This window comes from Lepidochelys kempii, chromosome 9, assembly GCF_965140285.1.
Source record: "Lepidochelys kempii isolate rLepKem1 chromosome 9, rLepKem1.hap1, whole genome shotgun sequence".
NCBI classification, from domain to species: Eukaryota; Metazoa; Chordata; order Testudines; family Cheloniidae; genus Lepidochelys; species Lepidochelys kempii.
The window spans coordinates 102,145,733-102,162,624 of NC_136388.1; the positions used below are offsets into that span (position 1 = coordinate 102,145,733).

The window sequence follows — 16,892 nt, forward strand, 5'->3', positions numbered from 1 at the left end:
GTGGTGGCTTGCTTGTAGAGGGTGGAACATAACTGAATTCATGACTAAAGGGGATTCACTACCTGCCTCTGGGCTCTCTAACGTCTTTTTTGAGGGCCCATTCTCTGCCAGCTCCAGGTTAGCATGTGCTCACGGTGTGGGGGTGAGGACAGGCTGAAATGGGACCCCACTCCCTGTCTAGTTCCTGTTATAGGTAGAAACTTGCAGCCAGTCTCCCTCCCTTGAAATGCTTCACAGCACTTGACTAAATCTGCTTGTGGAGTGCTGGTCAGGGAGCAGAGTCCTTCCCCTGCGCGCTCCGCATGTGGAAATGTTGGGATATGGGGAGCTGAAGCAAAGACCTGCAGAGGAGTTTGAAGTGCTCCTCAACCCTTCCAGGGAAGCTGAAAGGCTCCACCTGGGACTGTACTAGAGAGTGGGTGTGGGCAGAGGGCTCTGGAGCACGGACGATCCCTCAGACACCTGGAGTGGGAGATGAAACATACCTGGCCTTCACCAGTCCATCAAAAAGCTGAGTGAGCCACAATCTTGGGAAGGCCTCCCCTCAACTTGCCAACAGCACCTCTGGAATTGGAGCAGCTCACTCAGGAGGGTGGAGAATGTGTTAGCCTGCTCCAGGAGGCCAACTGTTCCTCAGTGAGCACCTTCCAGAGTGCATTCAATGAGCAGGTAGCCTGAGAAGGAGTCTGGCACACTGGTACCATTGGTCTCTGGGCCGTGGTTTTGGCATGGCTGCCCTTAGCCCTGTGGGGGCTGGTTGAAGGCCCTGAGATGGCCATTGGCTGGGCGAGAGAACACTGCTCAGCTCCGCAGTGCAAAGGCTGGATGTGTTGCCTGCCCCAGCAAAGACACTTCTGAATTTTGTAACCTCACTTGCAATTGCAGCTCTCAGCTGTTCTGCACTCCTGTCACTAATGCTCACCTGGCTCTGTCTTCTTCCTCTCTTCTCTCTGTCTCTTACTCCCCTCTCTGGCTCTCTGCCCCTTCCTGCGGTCTATGAAATCAGGACTTCCCTGGGTTAAGTGACGATTATTATGGAGCAAAGAACCTGAGTAAGTCTCATTTAAATGCACATCGTTCGCTCTCCATGTCTGGCACTGTGCCTGGGGGGAGGCTGGGATCCAGGCACTGGGAGTGAGTGCTGCTCTTGATGTACAGCACTACGCGCTCTGAAGGCTTTGCTCTTGGTTCTGAGGCTGTGGGTTCCAGTCCCCATCAGTGGAGGTGGAGGGGGCTGGGCTCTGGGGGGAGGGAGAACTGCCCCTTGTGCCTGCTCACGTGGAGAGTTAGAATTCCCTAATCCTGCCCTGACTGTGCCCCGTCCCTCCAGATTGCAGGGTGAGCTGCTCTGTTTCCTCTTGTTAGACTGATGGTCACAGCTGGAGCTTGGATCCGGCTGACTCCCTGGTTTAATGCCAGCCCAGATGAGTTAGTGTCATGCCTGCCCTGGAGACTGCTGCTGGCATGCAATCAGGGACAAGTGACCTGGCCTGCAGGCACTTCAAGACGCAGCTACCTGCTTTGTGAAGTGCTACCTGCCTGCTCTCCGTGCCAGGTGCTTGCACATGTACCCTGAGCTGTGGAACTGCTCCTCTTCCTGACTCACTGACTCCCTTTGGGGAGACAATCTTCGCAGCTTCCAGTTAGAGGCCAGCTTTATGCAAGCAGTCCCATGGCTGCCCACACCTTAGGGACCAGCGCAGCCCCATGCACCTGGGAGCATGCAGCCAGGGGGAGGTGCAGGCCAAGTGAGTGACCCAGCTTCTGCGGAGGGGCCGCAGCATTGGAAATGGCCTAAACAAGCAAGGCCCCGAACTCTGTTCCGTCTTGTCAGTGTCTTGTCTCTGTGAGTCTCTCTCCTCCCTCCCACCCCCTGGCTGGTTGGCCCTTGTCAGACTTGCACTTTGCTTTAGGGTTTGTGCAGGTGTATCCATGTGCTACGGCAGCTTCCCTCCTCCACTCCCCCTCCCTGCATGACACCTGGCCCAATGGGGACTCTCAAACTGAAACTTGACTGGACAGCTGGCAGGGCCCTGCCCCATGCACCACCCCTCTCTGTGTGGGTTTATGCTGTATCCTCAAGGGGGGCCAGTTCCCTGCTCTTGGAGACGATGCAGGATGAGGCCTAGTGCATTACCTGGGGAGGCCATTACTACTGCCAGGGCAGAGCTGTTCACGCTGAGTTGCTTTCCTTTCCTGTGCACTCTGCCTGGGGAAAGGGAACCCAGTTAGCTGTGAGCTCGTGCCTACTGGCTGCGGAGAAAGCCCTGCCTCCGGCGTTCACATCTTCTCCCTTTCACGCTCGTGAAAGTGCCCCAGACATAGTTAACTGGATTTCCCTGTTGAAGCTACTGACTGAAGGACCCTGAAATGAACCTCCTACAGTGATGCCCTACATCTGGAAATGCCAGTTCTAATGCAGGAGTAAGGGATGGGGGCTGAATCTGTGAGAGGAGTCTCGCTGGGTCCACAGGCTGCCATCAGCTGTGGGGGCCCCAAGGCTGTGCTCGCCCATGCCCTCTACCTGTGTCCTGTGGCCACTAGCATTCGGTGACTGTCTGTCTCCTACCCCATGTGCCCTTCGTGAGTTCCTGGCTGCAGGTGTTCTGAATTGGCGTCTTTTTCTTGTTGGTTTGCAGAGGGCGTGACATCAAACACCAGTGACAGCGAGAGCAGTTCCAGTAAGTGTCTTTCTCTCCTGCTGTCTCTCACCTCTGTGTCTCTGTGTGTGTGTGTGTGTGTGTGTGTGTGTGTTCGTGTTCTAAGCATTTTCACTCCTCTGTTGTCCCCATGATGTTTCCTGTTCGGAGGCCGATGCTTCCTTTGGCCACTTGAACTGAAGGTCCTAGAGATGTTGTGGCCAGCTCCCTCGAGGGGTTGGGAGCTTTTTACCAGGGCCGGTTAGCAGTATCCCTAGTGTCAGCGATGGGATGCAGGGACATGGGTGCCATGAGGTGTTAAGGTTCGCTCTTGGAGCTGTCCCAGCAGAAGATTCTGCCCCCAAGCACTCTGGCTTTGGGGTGCCCCGTGGCTCCTGTGTCCTGACTTCCAACCCCTGGGATAACACCCCATAGGTCTTGGAAAGCTTGTGCTCGGAGAGGAAGATCTCTACCAGCTGCTAGCGCTCTGCAGCCCATCTACAGCACAAGCCCTGCAGGGGGACTAACAGCTTCTGCTGCAGCCATAACGCGCATTCTGCCCGAGGCGTCTCTCTCCTCCTGTGACAAAGCTGCAGCTGCACATCTGACGCTTCCAGCTAGGAACTGCTGCTGCCCCACCGTGTCCCCAGTTTGCCCTGCCGGGATGCTCTGAACCAAACATGGTGGTGGTGGTGGTCAGGCAGCTCAGAATGGCCGAGCACAGAGCCGAAGCAGTGTGTGTAATGAGGGCAGTGTCCCCAGCACCTTTCCTCCCACAAGGCTTCAAACAGCCAGCACCCAGCAGGAAGGGAAATTGGTGCCAGGGATCCAGGGTCTCTGGAGTGTCCCCACAGAGCAGATGGGAGCTGGGGCTTATGGTCTCCCCGCACACGGAGAGGAATGGGTTCCATACAGCTAGCCAGAAAGGATGAATGGCTGAGTTGGTCCTGCTTGGCTCTGAGCCCAGAAAGTGGCTATTCCAGGTGTCGTTCAGCCCGGTAACCCAGAGAGCAGTCAGGCTGTGGAATAGGATCCTCAAAGCAGATAGCGGCCAGGTTGCCCCTCTGGGCTGGAGGGAGTCATGGGAAGGGGAGGACTCTTGGTCTTTAGGCTGGGTCACAGCCTGCAGAAAGAGTGCCCTCTGGTGTTTGCAGAAGTATTCCAGACAAACGGCCATGAAGCAAATGTGTGACCAAGTCATGGGCCAGCTGGGCTTAGAGTGCAGCCCCACCTGCTGGCCACAGATTAGCCTTTGGGTTGGCTGCAGGAGCAGTGTGATGGGAATGGCTCTCGCTCACGTACTGTTGGGTCTTCCTGGGACAGTCGGAATGGAACACCGCCCTGAGGCAGTCCTGATCAGGAGCAGCACTCCAGGCTGGGACTCTCCTGTGCGCTTTGCTGTCTGGTGGGGCGGGCAACCCAGAGGCCTTGGGGGCACTTCTGTGTGTGGTGGCTCCTGGCTGGCTATTGCCTTCATGCTGCTTTCTGGTGGCAAAGGGTTGAGGCAGGAGAGGCCCCTGCAAACACTTACCTGCTTCTCCCTGGCTCTATTCCAGAAGGACAAGAGGACACTATCCTGTCATATGAACCAGTGACACGGCAAGAAAGTAAGTATGGGATGAGGTCTGGAGTGTGCGGTGGTCTTGAGTCCCAGCTCTACAGCGTGTGGTGGTGTTGAGAAGTGTCTACACACAGCTAGCGGACACTGCTCATGACATGCCTCTTTGGTAAATGGCAAACGCTTGAAACGCTGGCTCTGAAACCGCCATTGCTAAAAATGTAACGCCCTGCGCCAGCCCAGCCCTCTCTGCTCTGCCGTTCCAGAGCCTTGGGTCCTCCTGGGACCAAGTGCCCGCCTTCACCACAGGCCACCCACACACTCTGTCTGATCCATGCCCCAGCCATGCTGCCCCTCGTGACTGCGTCAGGTTGAGTGCCTGGGGCCGGAGGCTGGGAGGGCCCATTTCTTTTTAAAACACCTAGCACATTGTTGGTGCTTCATCTGTACCAACTTGAGGCAGCTGTTCACCCGTGAGCGGCAGTTCGCTGGTCCCCCAGCCAGAGATTAGCATGTCATAATCTCCAGACACGAGGGGCGTAAGTGCCAGCAGCATGCCTGTGGAGAAGAGGTGCATTCCTCCCCTGCAGCTTGCGGGCCACTGTTCACCACGATCCCGGCTGGGGTCAGCCTTCCGCGCTTGTCTGAGCGGCTGTGGTGGAAGGGCTTGGGAAGAAGGGTGTGTTGAGGCAACAATTCGGGTGCTCTAACGGAGGAGCGAACATGGAAGTGCACGTGGAGGCACATAGGAGAAGAGGTAATAAGCACTATTGTGTTCTGCACCATTTGCCTCTTTGTGCGTGTTGCTGATGCACTCTATGGGCTGAGCCCAAAGACAAGTCCCTGGAAGCTGTTTCCGTGTGCATGGGAAAGGTGTCCTTGTTCTAGAATGAGAAGGGTTCTGTCCTTGGGTAGACTTGGAGCTTTGCTGAGCTTAGTCCCCACTGCAGGAAAAGAGCCTTCAGTATTTCCACAGACCACAAGCGTGAGTGCTGTGTGAATGGCCGTGGTGTATTGACCACAAGTATTCTGGAGCCACATGGCCCACTCCAGGCTTCAGTGAGTGTGGGAGCAGCTACTAGGATCAGAGACTCAGCCTCAGCGTCGTGGCTTTTCTTGTTTCCAGTTCACTATGCGAGGCCAGTGATCATCCTGGGGCCAATGAAAGACCGAGTCAACGATGACCTCATCTCCGAGTTTCCACACAAGTTTGGCTCCTGTGTGCCACGTAAGTGTTGGTGTTTGTGTGTGTCTCTGGGGTGGTGAGTTAGTGATCCAGTGCAGCTCTGGGCAGCCGCTGTTTCTCCTGCCTGCTGCATCTGAGCCATGTGGTGGCGAAGAGAGGCAAGGTAGGGTTGCTGTCGGTGCGGGCTGAGCTTTGGAGGAGGGAAGGTGCCTGGTTGCGGTGGGCTCTGTCTCATGAAGCCCCCCTCTCTTTCAGACACTACCAGGCCTCGGCGTGAGAATGAGGTGGATGGGCAGGACTATCACTTTGTTGTATCCCGAGAACAGATGGAGAAAGATATTCAGGACAACAAGTTCATAGAGGCTGGGCAGTTCAATGACAATCTCTATGGGACCAGTATCCAGTCGGTGCGGGCAGTTGCAGAGAGAGTGAGTGTAAATGTGGAGGCAGTGACACTGCTCCAGGGAAGCCCACAGCTCACCCAAATGATTTCTGACCTTCTCGCGCCTGCATCCATTGTCTATGTAACTGTATGTGCAGCAAGAGCCAATTGGACAGGGATTCCTGCCAAGCCATGTGGCCTTGTTCCAGAACCCCAGACTGCCCAGTGCTCTGCCGCTAAACCCACCCACCCTCCCCAGGCAGGAGTCCTGCAGAACTCAGGCCTCCTAAGCCACCGGGCTACCAAGGCCACCATTAGCAGCACCAGAGCCTGCTTTATCTTCACAAGCACTGATGCAAGGGTTCTTCGCAGTGGGTAGAACAACAGAAATGCTCTGTGCTCAGAGCATGACAGAGCCCATTGCTGGTTTGTAAACAATGTCCTGAATGTTGAAAAGAAGCCCCCGTCCCTTCTCCTGGGTGCTGCCACCTGCCCAAGTTGGGGGCCCACGCTGGGGTTTGGCATGTTCCATCCCTCGTCCTCCTGCTCCAGGCTGCTTTCAGAGAGGGAAAGCCAGAGGTAGGTGTGACTGAATGACGCTGGTCCCCTCTTGTGCCCTGCCAGGGGAAGCACTGCATCCTGGACGTGTCTGGCAACGCCATCAAGAGGTTGCAACAAGCACAACTTTACTCTATTGCCATTTTCATCAAGCCAAAATCCATTGAAGCTCTCATGTAAGTGCATATTTGCCACCTACCCCTTGGGTCTGCTAGCTGTAGGGACCAGGAGCCTGCACTCCTATTGCTTCTAATTCAGAAAAGGGGTGCGGGAAAGGCTGCTACTGTCACGGTCATAGAATCACAGAAATGTCAGGCTGGAAGGTACCACAAGAGGTCATCTAGTCCAGCCCCCTGCACTGAGGCAGGACCAGAGATACTTAAGAGCATCCTTGACAGGTGTTTGTCCAACCTGTTGTTAAAAATCTCCAATGAAGGGATTCCATGACTTTCCGTGGGATCCTATTCCAGAACTTAACTATCCTCTGAATTAGAAAGTTTTCTCAGTGGAGAGAGGTAAATAGCGGTGTCCCCCAGTCCTGGGACCAGTCCTATTCAGCGTGTTCATAAATGATCTGGAAAAAGGGGTAAACAGTGAGGTGGCAAAGTTTGCAGACAATACAAAATTACTCAAAATAGTTAAGTTCAAAGCTGACTGCGAAGAGTTACAAAGGGATCTCACAGGACGGAGTGACTAGGCAACAAAATGGCAGATGAAATTTAGTGTAGATAAACGTGAAGTAATGCACACTGGAAAACATAATCCCAATTATACATACACAATGATGGGGTCTAAACTAGCAGTTACCACTCAAGAAAGAGATCGTGGAGTCCTTGTGGATGGTTCTCTGAAAACATCTGTTCAATGTGCAGCAGCAATCAAAAAAGTGAACAGAATGTTAGGAACCAATAGGAAGGGGATAGATAATAAAACGAAAATGTCATATTGCCTCTATATAAATCCATGGTACGCCCACATCTTGAATACTGCATGTAGATCTCTGCGCCCCATCTCAAAAAAGATATATTAGATGTGGAAAAGGTGCAGAGAAGGGCAACAAAAATGATGAGGGGTATGGAACAGCTTCCATATGAGGAGAGATTAAAAGCCTGGGGCTGTGCAGTTCAGAAATGAGATGGCTCAGAGGGGTGTGATGGAGGTCTATACAGTCATGACTGGTGTGGAGACAGTGAATCAGGAAGGGTCATTTTCTCCTCATAACACATGAACAAGGGGTCATCAATGGATTCAATTGGCAACAGTTTACAACAAACATAAGGAAGTACTTCACTCAAAGCACAGTCAGCCTGTGGAACTCCTTGCCAGGGGATGTGAAGGCCAAAACTATAACTTGTATAATTCAATAAAAGTATAATTCACAAAAGAATTGGATAAATTCATGGAGGATAGCTCAATCAATGGCTATTAGCCCAAGATGGTCAAGGATGCAACCCCATGCTCTGGGTGTCCCTTGTCTCTGACTCCCAGAAGTTGGGACTGGATGATGGGATGGACCACTCAATAAATTGCCCTGTTCTGTTCATTCCCTCTGAAGTATCTGGCACCAGCTACTCTCAGAAGACAGGATACTGGGCTAGATGGACCATTGGTCTGACTAAGTACAGCCATCTTTATGTTTGTACATTCTGAAAGTTTTTCTGAAATTTTCCTTGCTGCAGTTTAAGACCATCGCTACTTAACCGATGGACATGGAGAACAATTGATCTCCATCCTCTTTGTAATATCCCTTCACATATTGTTACCAGGATCTCCATTAGTCATCTTTCCTTAAGACTAAACAAGCCCAGTTTGTTCAACCTTTCTTCACAGATCAGGTTTTCTAGCCCTTTTATCATTTTGTTGCTCTACTCTGGACACTCTCTAATTTGTCCACATTTTTTTAGGTATTGTGCCCAAAACTGGGCAGAGTACTCCAGTTAAGGTCTCACAGAGCCATGTAATCCAGGCCAGTTACTTATCATGTCTTTCTTATGACCTTAGCTTTTTTCACAACCACATCACATTGACTTGTGTTCAATTAGTGATCCAGCCCCCAGATCCTTTTCAGCAGTGACACCACCTGCCCCGTTATAACCATATACTGTCCGTTTGGTTTTCCCTTCCGAAGTGTAATACCTTACACTTTTCTTTACTGAATTTTTCTTGTTGATTTCAAACTAGTTCTCCAATTTGCAATAGTCCTTTTGAATTCTAATCCTGTCCTTCAAAGTGCTTGCAGCTCCTCCACGCTTGGTGTCATCTGCAGATTTTTATGAGCATATTTTACTCTCCATTATCCAAGTCATTCATGAAAATATTGAATAGTACCAGACCCAGGGCTGACCCTTGCAGGACTCCACTGCATATGTTCCTCCCAGTTCGACAGTGAACCATTGAATGCGGTGTTTCAACCAGTTGTACACCTATCTTATATTTAATTTCATTTATACCACATTTCCCTAGTTTGCTTTTGAGAGTGTCATCTGAGAGAGTGTGCCAAGTGTCTTACTAAAATCAGGATATATCACTTGTACTGCTTTCCCCTATCCACTAGGCCAGGTACCCCATCAAAGAAAATTAGGTTGGTTTAGCATGATTTGTTCTTGATAATATAACCCCATAATTGTCTAGGTGCTTACAAATCGATTTGTTATAGTATATACCCCGGTATCGAAGATAAGGTGATTGACTACTCTATACTTCCCTGGGTCCTCTTTGTTCCCCCTTTTAAAGACAGGTACTATGTTTGCCCTTCTTCGATCGTCTGGGATCTCACAAGTCCGTCATGAGTTCTAGAAGATAATTGCAAATGGTTCCAAGTTCGCTTTAGCTGGTTCCTAAAGTACCCTTGGGTGAATTTCATCAGGCCCTGCTGACTTGAATACAGCTAGCTTATCTAAATATTCTTTAACCTGATCTTTTCCTATTTTGTTTTGTTCCTTCTCCATTGTTTTTAATATTAATTGTGTTAATTATCTGGTTGTAGTTTACCTTTTTAGTGAAGACTGAATCAAAATAGGCAATTAATACCTCTGCTTTCTTCACATCCTTTGTTAGCTCTCTTTACCCATTAAGTAGAGAACTTACACTTTCCTTCACCTTTCTTTGCTCCTAATGTATTTAAAGAACCTCTTCTTTCTGCCTTTTATGTCCCTTGTTAGGTGTAACTCATTTTGTGCTTTAGCCTTTCTGATTTTGTCACTACAGGTTTGTGCTATTCTTTTGTACTCTTCATCCGTGTTTCCAGTTTTTGTAGGATACCTCTTTTCAGGTCATTAGAGAGTTCCTGATGGAGTCGTCATGACCTTCTCCTATTTTTTCTGTCTTTCCTTCCCATTGGGATAGCCTGCTGTTGTGCCTTAAATATTGTCTCCTTGACAAGCTGCCAGCTCTCCTCAACTCCTTTGTCCCTTTAGATTTTTTTTCCCATGGGACCTTATCTACCAGTTGTCTGAATTTGTCCTTTGTGCTTATTCTGCTGCTCTCACGCCTTCCTTTCCTTGAAATCATGAAATCTGTCCTTCAACTAGTGTCCTGTGGGTGCTCTGCTTCAGGGGCGCCTGTGCCTTGCATCAGAGATTTTTGCTAGCAATGCCCCCACACCCTTGTGCCCTGTGCGGAAAGTATAAAGGGCTGCATGGACGAACAGCCCTCAGTCTGACCATGTCTACTGGGTGCATGTTCTCTTTAATGGTGAATTTAGCAGTTAGTTAGTATATAGTTAGTTCTTTGGTAGTGTTTTATAGTTCTTAGAACAGTTGTTCCCTTTTATCAATTTTTTAAAAGTATTTTATAGATATAAAATCTTTGCCTATTTTTGCTTATTTTGCTCAGGGATGCCGGGCTCCCTGGGATTTAAAAGGCGCTTCTCTCACTGCAAGGCTGTCCTGACCAGTGACGGGCGTTCTTAACGCCTCTGCTGTTTGGGAGACGCTCAGTGACCGCAGCAGAAGTATTAGAAACAAGTGTTATCTATAAAAATAGATCATAATGTGCATTGTAGAACCTACACTTACGGCACTAGCTGCTTTTCTCTCTTACAGAGCAATGGTCACTCAAAGTTCTTCTAGTGTTTTACACTCAGGCTTGGCTAGGGTTTTAAATAAGTCACACTGTCAGCTTGCCTCCTTAATGAAAGATCCCAGGTGCCTGTCTGCACCTCCAGATAGAACAATCCACTGCCCTTATTTCTAAGCAGGACACCCCCTGCTGACAGTCTTTTCTCTGTACACTCCTTTCTGGTAGATTGTGAAATCTCTTCATCAGCATCTGGCTCCGTGTGCAAATAGGCCTAAATTGGCAGACGCAACGCACAATGGCGAGATAAGGAGATAAGCATCTGTTACCCCATGCCTGAAAGGAACCTGTCCGAAACATGTCACCTCCTGGTTACCTGTCTCTTAAAAACATAATTTTCAGTATAGACACACAAATCCTTAAATATGATCCATCCATCCATTTCACAGTGATTGATGACCAGTGGGCTATTGGCTCTCTACAGAGACCTCAGACACCATCCTTTTGCGAATTATATCCAACCCATGGAATCTCTCTAAAACTGTGACTCCTCTGTGCCCTCTGCTAGTTTGCACTACAAGGTTCTGGGGTCACGTGGACTGCAGCAGAAGGCTAGGGATTGCCTGGGCTTCCAGGCATACCTCTGTTTTTTGGGTGAAGATGTTGGTGCTGGAAGGAATTGCTGGAGCTGGAGTTGTATTGCATAGGGCAGCAAGAGAGCATGTGAAATTAGATACGTTACCCAGTCTCTTGCAACAGAACTCTGTAGCGGCTGCACAGGGCCTAGCTCACCGATGCATGGAGGGTTCCCGGCACTGGTGGTGGCAGTAGCTTTTGGCTTGTTGTTTTAAGTAAAAAGAAACACATTCAGACTGTTCTCATCCATGCCTGGCAGGGAGATGAACCGAAGACAGACGTATGAACAAGCCAACAAGGTCTTTGACAAAGCCATGAAACTGGAGCAGGAGTTTGGAGAGTATTTTACAGGTAAGAGTCCTGGATGGCCAGGAATGACCCCATCAGCACCACCTTGCTGTTAGGGTCACGGGAAATTGTCCCGCCCCTCCGAAAACAAAAGAAGCAAGAAATGGATACGAGTCTGTGAATGTGGCTTCGTGAAGGGGTCCTTCAGCTATCTGGAGGTAATGGCAAACCTGCCCTGGAGACGCAGAGGGAGGCAGCCATACAGGATTCTCTGAAATGCTGAAGGCAGCAAGGAGAAAGGGGGCCACTAAACAAGCAAGACTTAATGAATGCTGCTGAAGGGCTGCATGGGACCATGGATTTCACATGAGGGCAGGGAGCACTAGAGAGAGAAGGACCATTTAAAAGAGTTGAAGGATGGAATTAGGACTTGATGGGTGAAGACTGAACTGCTTTTTACAGTCTGTCTTCAAGAAAAGCATGGCAGCTTGGCTGCTCAGGAAGAGAAGGAGCATTTGCTGAAGGGCCAGTAAGGGAGTACTTGGCAACTTGTGCCTCCACAGATCAGCTGCCCAGTGCAGCAGGTGTTCTCGCGCGTGAAGGAAAATAGTGGACGTGCTGTACCACACCATTATTTCTGGAAAATAATGGGCAGCTTTGGAGGCACCAAGGTTGAAGGGGAGCAAACGTGTTACCAGCTTGACAGGAAAGGAGTGATCCCACCAGTTGCCATTTTGTATGCCTGACTGCTACCCTAGGAACTTTCTCAGCCAAAACACCTGGCAGAGGAGGAGTTCAGGGTAGAATGGGCCAGTTACTGGGAGGTTAAAACCCTCCCCAGAATATTATCCTTTCACAAAGGCGAGCAGGAGAAGCCCAAGGAATTCCCAGTGCTTTTGGGGTTGCTTTTTGATACGCTCATGCCAACAGCTAGGGGAAATGTAGGCAAGGCACACTGTGTCTTTATTTGCTACCAACAGACAGTTTCATGCAGAAAATAAGTTCAAATTGGCTCATTGAGCTGAAAACTTGGGTAAAACCCATAAATAGGGTGCCGATAACTGGGAGCATCTCAAGGAGAGAGAGGTGCCTCTTTGGGAGCAGCAGAGGCTGGAGTTAGGCAGACCTTATTTAGTGATCATGGAAACAGGGTGAGCAGCACATGGGTGACATTCCCGGGTGACATTCCTGGAGGCTGGAAACATGGGCAGGAAATAATGGAATGGGATTTTGCTGGGCAGGGGAACCCTGGGGAGCGGGAATGGCAGAGTGAGCCCTGCAGCAATAAGGGAGAGCAGATTAGATTATTTTGAAATGTAAGATGGCTGCAAAAGAGCCACTGTGATTCTGGGCTGCATGTAGAAAGGCCTCGTGTCATGGATCATGGAGGGGGGATAGGCTGCCTGTCTGTAGGGCTCTGGTGTGATGTGGGAGCCAGAAAAATTGACAAATTGTGAGGAGTCTAACAAAAAGCAACAAAATGATCTGGGGGCTGGAGCAAATGAGCTCTGAGGAGAGAAAAAGCCAAATCTGCCTGGTTTCATTAAGCGTTGAGTCCCAACTCAAAACGGCAAAACCAATCACCTACAGTTAAGTGAAGGTAACAACAACAGGGAGGGGTTGTGATCCCCTAGGGTGATATCAGAGAAATAAAATGGGATTGCAAAAGGGAAAACACATGCTGTGAACTTTTGGGCAGTGAGATGTGCTTGGCTGGGGAATCCTCTCCCAGGAAGCCCCAAGAACTTCTCCCCTTGGGAGTTGGAAACTAAACTAGGTCCCTGGACCTGCTGGAAGCTGTGCTGAGTCCCTCTTTATGAAAGTGCCTGCAGCTCCTGCTCAAAGGTGGATGAAGTAATGGACACTGAGCTCCCAAAGGCCCTGTACCTAGTGTGTTTTAATGAAATTGTCTGAAAAGTTGATTCCCAGCCCATTGTTGAGACACTAGTTGGTACTTTGCTCACATGAGAATATGCCAACCTGAGATCAGCATGAGCTCTCCCTAGGATTAATCTGCTTGGAGGTACTCTGTATCCTTAAATCTCCATGTCCCTGTTTGCCTGTTGTTCACCTAGTGCAAATCCAGAACTACTTACAGGATTCGCTCAGGTCTGCTGGCAGCTGTGCCGCACCGTCCCCTCCCATCCCTCTGGCTGGTTTGCTCCACTAGCCGGGCAAGGACTTTAGCACAGCCCATGCAGGTGTGGTGCAGTGCGGCCTGATGTTGACTGACTGGCTTGTTCTTTCCCCTTTTAGCCATTGTACAAGGAGACTCTCTGGAAGAGATATACAACAAAATCAAACAGATCATTGAGGACCAGTCTGGGCACTACATCTGGGTCCCATCCTCTGAGAAACTCTGAAGACTTCCCCCATCAACTTCCTTGTGAGCAGATGTCTGAAATCCCTCCCTCACCTATGCCCCAAGGGGGGGGGACATGAATACTTCTCCCGCCCCCTTTTTTAGATCGTCGCAAGATTGAGTTTTCTAGTCCTGTTTCTTTTTGTTGGGATGAATCAATCTCGCTTACCACGTGACTGTCCCCACCATTCCTGCATGGACCTTCCCGCTGCTCCATTAGAGACGGATGAGATCCCATTCAAGTCGTTTTTTATTATTATTAAAACTTAACCCAAGAAGCGAGATGGGAGGAGGCGGCTGAGGACTTATGTAAAGAACGACTGAAACAATGGATTTTTTGAAAATAAGCTAGGACTGGAGCTTCCGGCGGCATTTCTCCAAGCATGTGTCACTGCCTTGTAGCTCTGAACAGTACAACAGAAAGCATTTTATTTATCTGTATATGTAATTTATATATAATACATAAAGATATTATATATATATTATATATATGTGGACTAGAAAACCTGAGGGACCTCCTAAAATGGTACTATATTATTGCAAGGATCTTTTGAATTATTGTATCCCAGTCACTGGGCACGGGAAGTCCCACTCTGGTCAAGAAGAGATTGAAACGGTACTGGATGCTTTGGATGCTTCTCACATCTGGTCAGGTTTCTGAGAACCAAAGCCCAGATCTTTGGGGTAGATCAGAGGAACTGGGATGCTGTGTGCGTGTAGAGGGGGCCAAGGGTCCAGAATAACCTGTAGCCGCTGATCTGAGTGAAACGAAGACCCAGGCTGAGCAGGAGGTTGCAGAGCGAGAGAGAACGGATAAGACGTTATTAAATTGCACATTGTTTTACACACCACCTAATGTGTTTGCATGAGAGGTTTCCTTTTTGTTCTATTTTTTTAAGCAGATGTTAAACCAAAACCATATTGTGGTGTTGTGTCAGCTTTTTTATTAGAATTTTCTCACGTTAATAATGACCTGTGGGTATAAAATCCATTTTTTTAACTTATTTTTTAAGATGGTTACCTTGTAAATAGAATCCAGACCCAGGGTGTCATAGTTAGGAAATAATCTACAGACCATATGGAATGAGCAAGCTGGCTGATCTGTGCTGCTGCCGGAACACTTCAATGTGGATGCAGCAAATGCCATCCATCTGGTCTCCCTGGGGCCCTTAGACTGGATTTGAATTGGGTATGTTATATGGTGAGGGAATTCCAGTCTTCCTCATGGAAGCACACTGGAATTCCCCTCTGCTGCTGGAAGAAGACCATAGCTGTTCCTGGGATGGAAGCTCACATCTTCCCAAATGAATAATGGAATTTAATACAGAGTTCAGAATTTTAGTAACCATGAAAACTGCCATTTCCCCTGCAAGGGGTGAGGACCTTCGCTGTGGAGCAGCTGTGCATGCAATGCAGCAGTGCCCCTTCCTGAGTCCCTGGGACTCAGAGCTTGGCAGACAGTGCTTGTTCACCTCTTCTGTTTAATATTTCTACTACTGACAAGTGTCTGCATAAAGCCTGTTCTGAAGTTTGGGATCCACTTTCAGAAAGTCTTAGGAGCTTTGCAGTCTGTTGGGTATGGAAATACAGACAGAATTGTACCATCATGCTGTTTTATCAAGAGATCTTGTGACCAGGTGAGTGGTGTAAGACAACAGACAGGTAGTCTTCCTTGGACTGAGAGGCTGCTGCTTTTGAGAAGCTCAGGTGTGTGCATTCGAATATGGCTCCACCTCAGGAAAAGAGCTTCCAAAAGGATTTGTGGATTTTCCAATCTAGATTTTGTTTTTCAAGTATCCCTAATTCTAGTGCAAGAGCCCTCTCCCCTGCAGGGAAAAATGTAAACATTCTCCATGCCACATTCCTGTCTACCAGAGCAACGGAGGTCACCATAAAAATGTGAGCAGGTATGTCTTCCTCCTTTCCATGTGGTGACAGTTGGATGCTACAGAAGGAAACCAAGGTGTTGCTGACCTAACCTAATAGGATCAGACCACTGCTGTTTCCAGCTAGACAACACCGTACTAATGCTGTCCTCTCCCTGAGGTGATAGATAGCTGTTTGTGTCTGTGTGTTTTGTGCAGTGGCCTCAGTTTTAAATACGAGTGAGGACCGCTGTAAGTTTGTAGAGACACATTCTGGTAAGTGAGAAGTGATTCCTTCGGTGACGGTTGTCAATCGCTGGAGACCAAACGGGATTTGGCAGCCCTGTGAGCCTAAAGCAATGCTGCAAAGCTCATTGATGGCACGACTGCTGTTAAGAAGTGGCGCTAAAGGAGGGAGGACTGCTGCTGAGCTAGAGTCTCTCAATGGGAGGAGATTCTGGCCATGGACCGATGTCTAGTATTTATAGCTACTGCCTGCTCTATTGGTTCTGCTCTGGATGCCACAAGCCCCATTCTCTGGAGAGGTGGCATAGGTGAAATAGGAGCAAGTACCTAAGATGCTAGTCACAAGGTTCTAGTTCCTTTACTTTCTTCTAAGAGTCTGTCTCTCTCTCTTCTAGTCACATGGAGAAAAAGGCCAGTGTACTCTATGGCATAGGTGAAAGTATCCAATCAGTCATGACACTAGTTGGTTACCAGTGTTTCTTCCAAGGAGACATATATTTTTAATAAACAGAGAGTTGCAATGAACTCTGACTCAGAAACCTTCTTGTAAAAACCTTTTATTGTGTAGTGAATCCCTGCCATTTGGAGGTTGATCCTGGCACCTGAGTTTAGTCTAGCTGGCCTGCAGTGAACCGAAGGGTTACGCTCAACATGCCAAAGCCTGAAAATGTTTAGGGTTCCAGGTGGGAGGGGGTGGCCCCTAAAGATCAATCCTGAAAAAGAGCAGTTGTTGGGTTTAGATTAGTGACTATAGCAACAAGAAGGCCCCCTCTGCAGCTTTACCAATGCCACTGCAGCATAATATATTCAGCCAACACAGCTGGACCAAAGCCCCTTGATTGCTTGCAGGCCACAGATTCTCATGCCATGTGGGGGATTAGCTGTACCACTTTTTATCAGTGGAAATTATGTGCCTTTATGAAATCCCTGCTGCATCTGGTCCTGCCTATACTGAAAAGGAGGGAGGGGAAGTGGCTTGTTTTTCACTGATAGGAATATGAAGCTGAGGGGGAGGGTCATACTAAAATTTAACTTAGTCAAACATGCTATTTGTACAATATTGACGGGCAGAAGTTATAGTGACACAGTTACATTGAAGTAAAATGTTGGGGATGGAGTTGTCTTTACTAAATGTAGTTAAAACCTATTTTTGAA

At 48.9% G+C, this 16,892-nt stretch overlaps 1 protein-coding gene across 11 annotated transcripts in view; it reads left to right on the forward strand.

Annotated features, from left to right (window-relative positions):
• DLG3 (discs large MAGUK scaffold protein 3) overlaps window positions 1-16,262 on the forward strand; it is a 180,353-nt gene extending 164,091 nt beyond the window's left edge. For 6 of the 11 annotated variants that reach the window (XM_073358605.2, XM_073358611.1, XM_073358613.1 and 3 more), the window contains 7 exons: window positions 2,640-2,681; window positions 4,196-4,246; window positions 5,324-5,425; window positions 5,639-5,811; window positions 6,390-6,499; window positions 11,236-11,327; window positions 13,521-16,262. In XM_073358605.2, coding sequence (XP_073214706.1) covers window positions 2,640-2,681; window positions 4,196-4,246; window positions 5,324-5,425; window positions 5,639-5,811; window positions 6,390-6,499; window positions 11,236-11,327; window positions 13,521-13,627 — 677 coding nt within the window. In that variant the 3' untranslated portion in view covers window positions 13,628-16,262. Of the gene's footprint in view, window positions 1-1,006; window positions 1,053-2,639; window positions 2,682-4,195; window positions 4,247-5,323; window positions 5,426-5,638; window positions 5,812-6,389; window positions 6,500-11,235; window positions 11,328-13,520 lie in introns of all 11 variants that reach the window. The other 5 variants (XM_073358607.2, XM_073358609.1, XM_073358608.2 and 2 more) reach the window with 3 other exon arrangements.
• The last annotated feature ends 630 nt before the right edge of the window (window positions 16,263-16,892 follow it).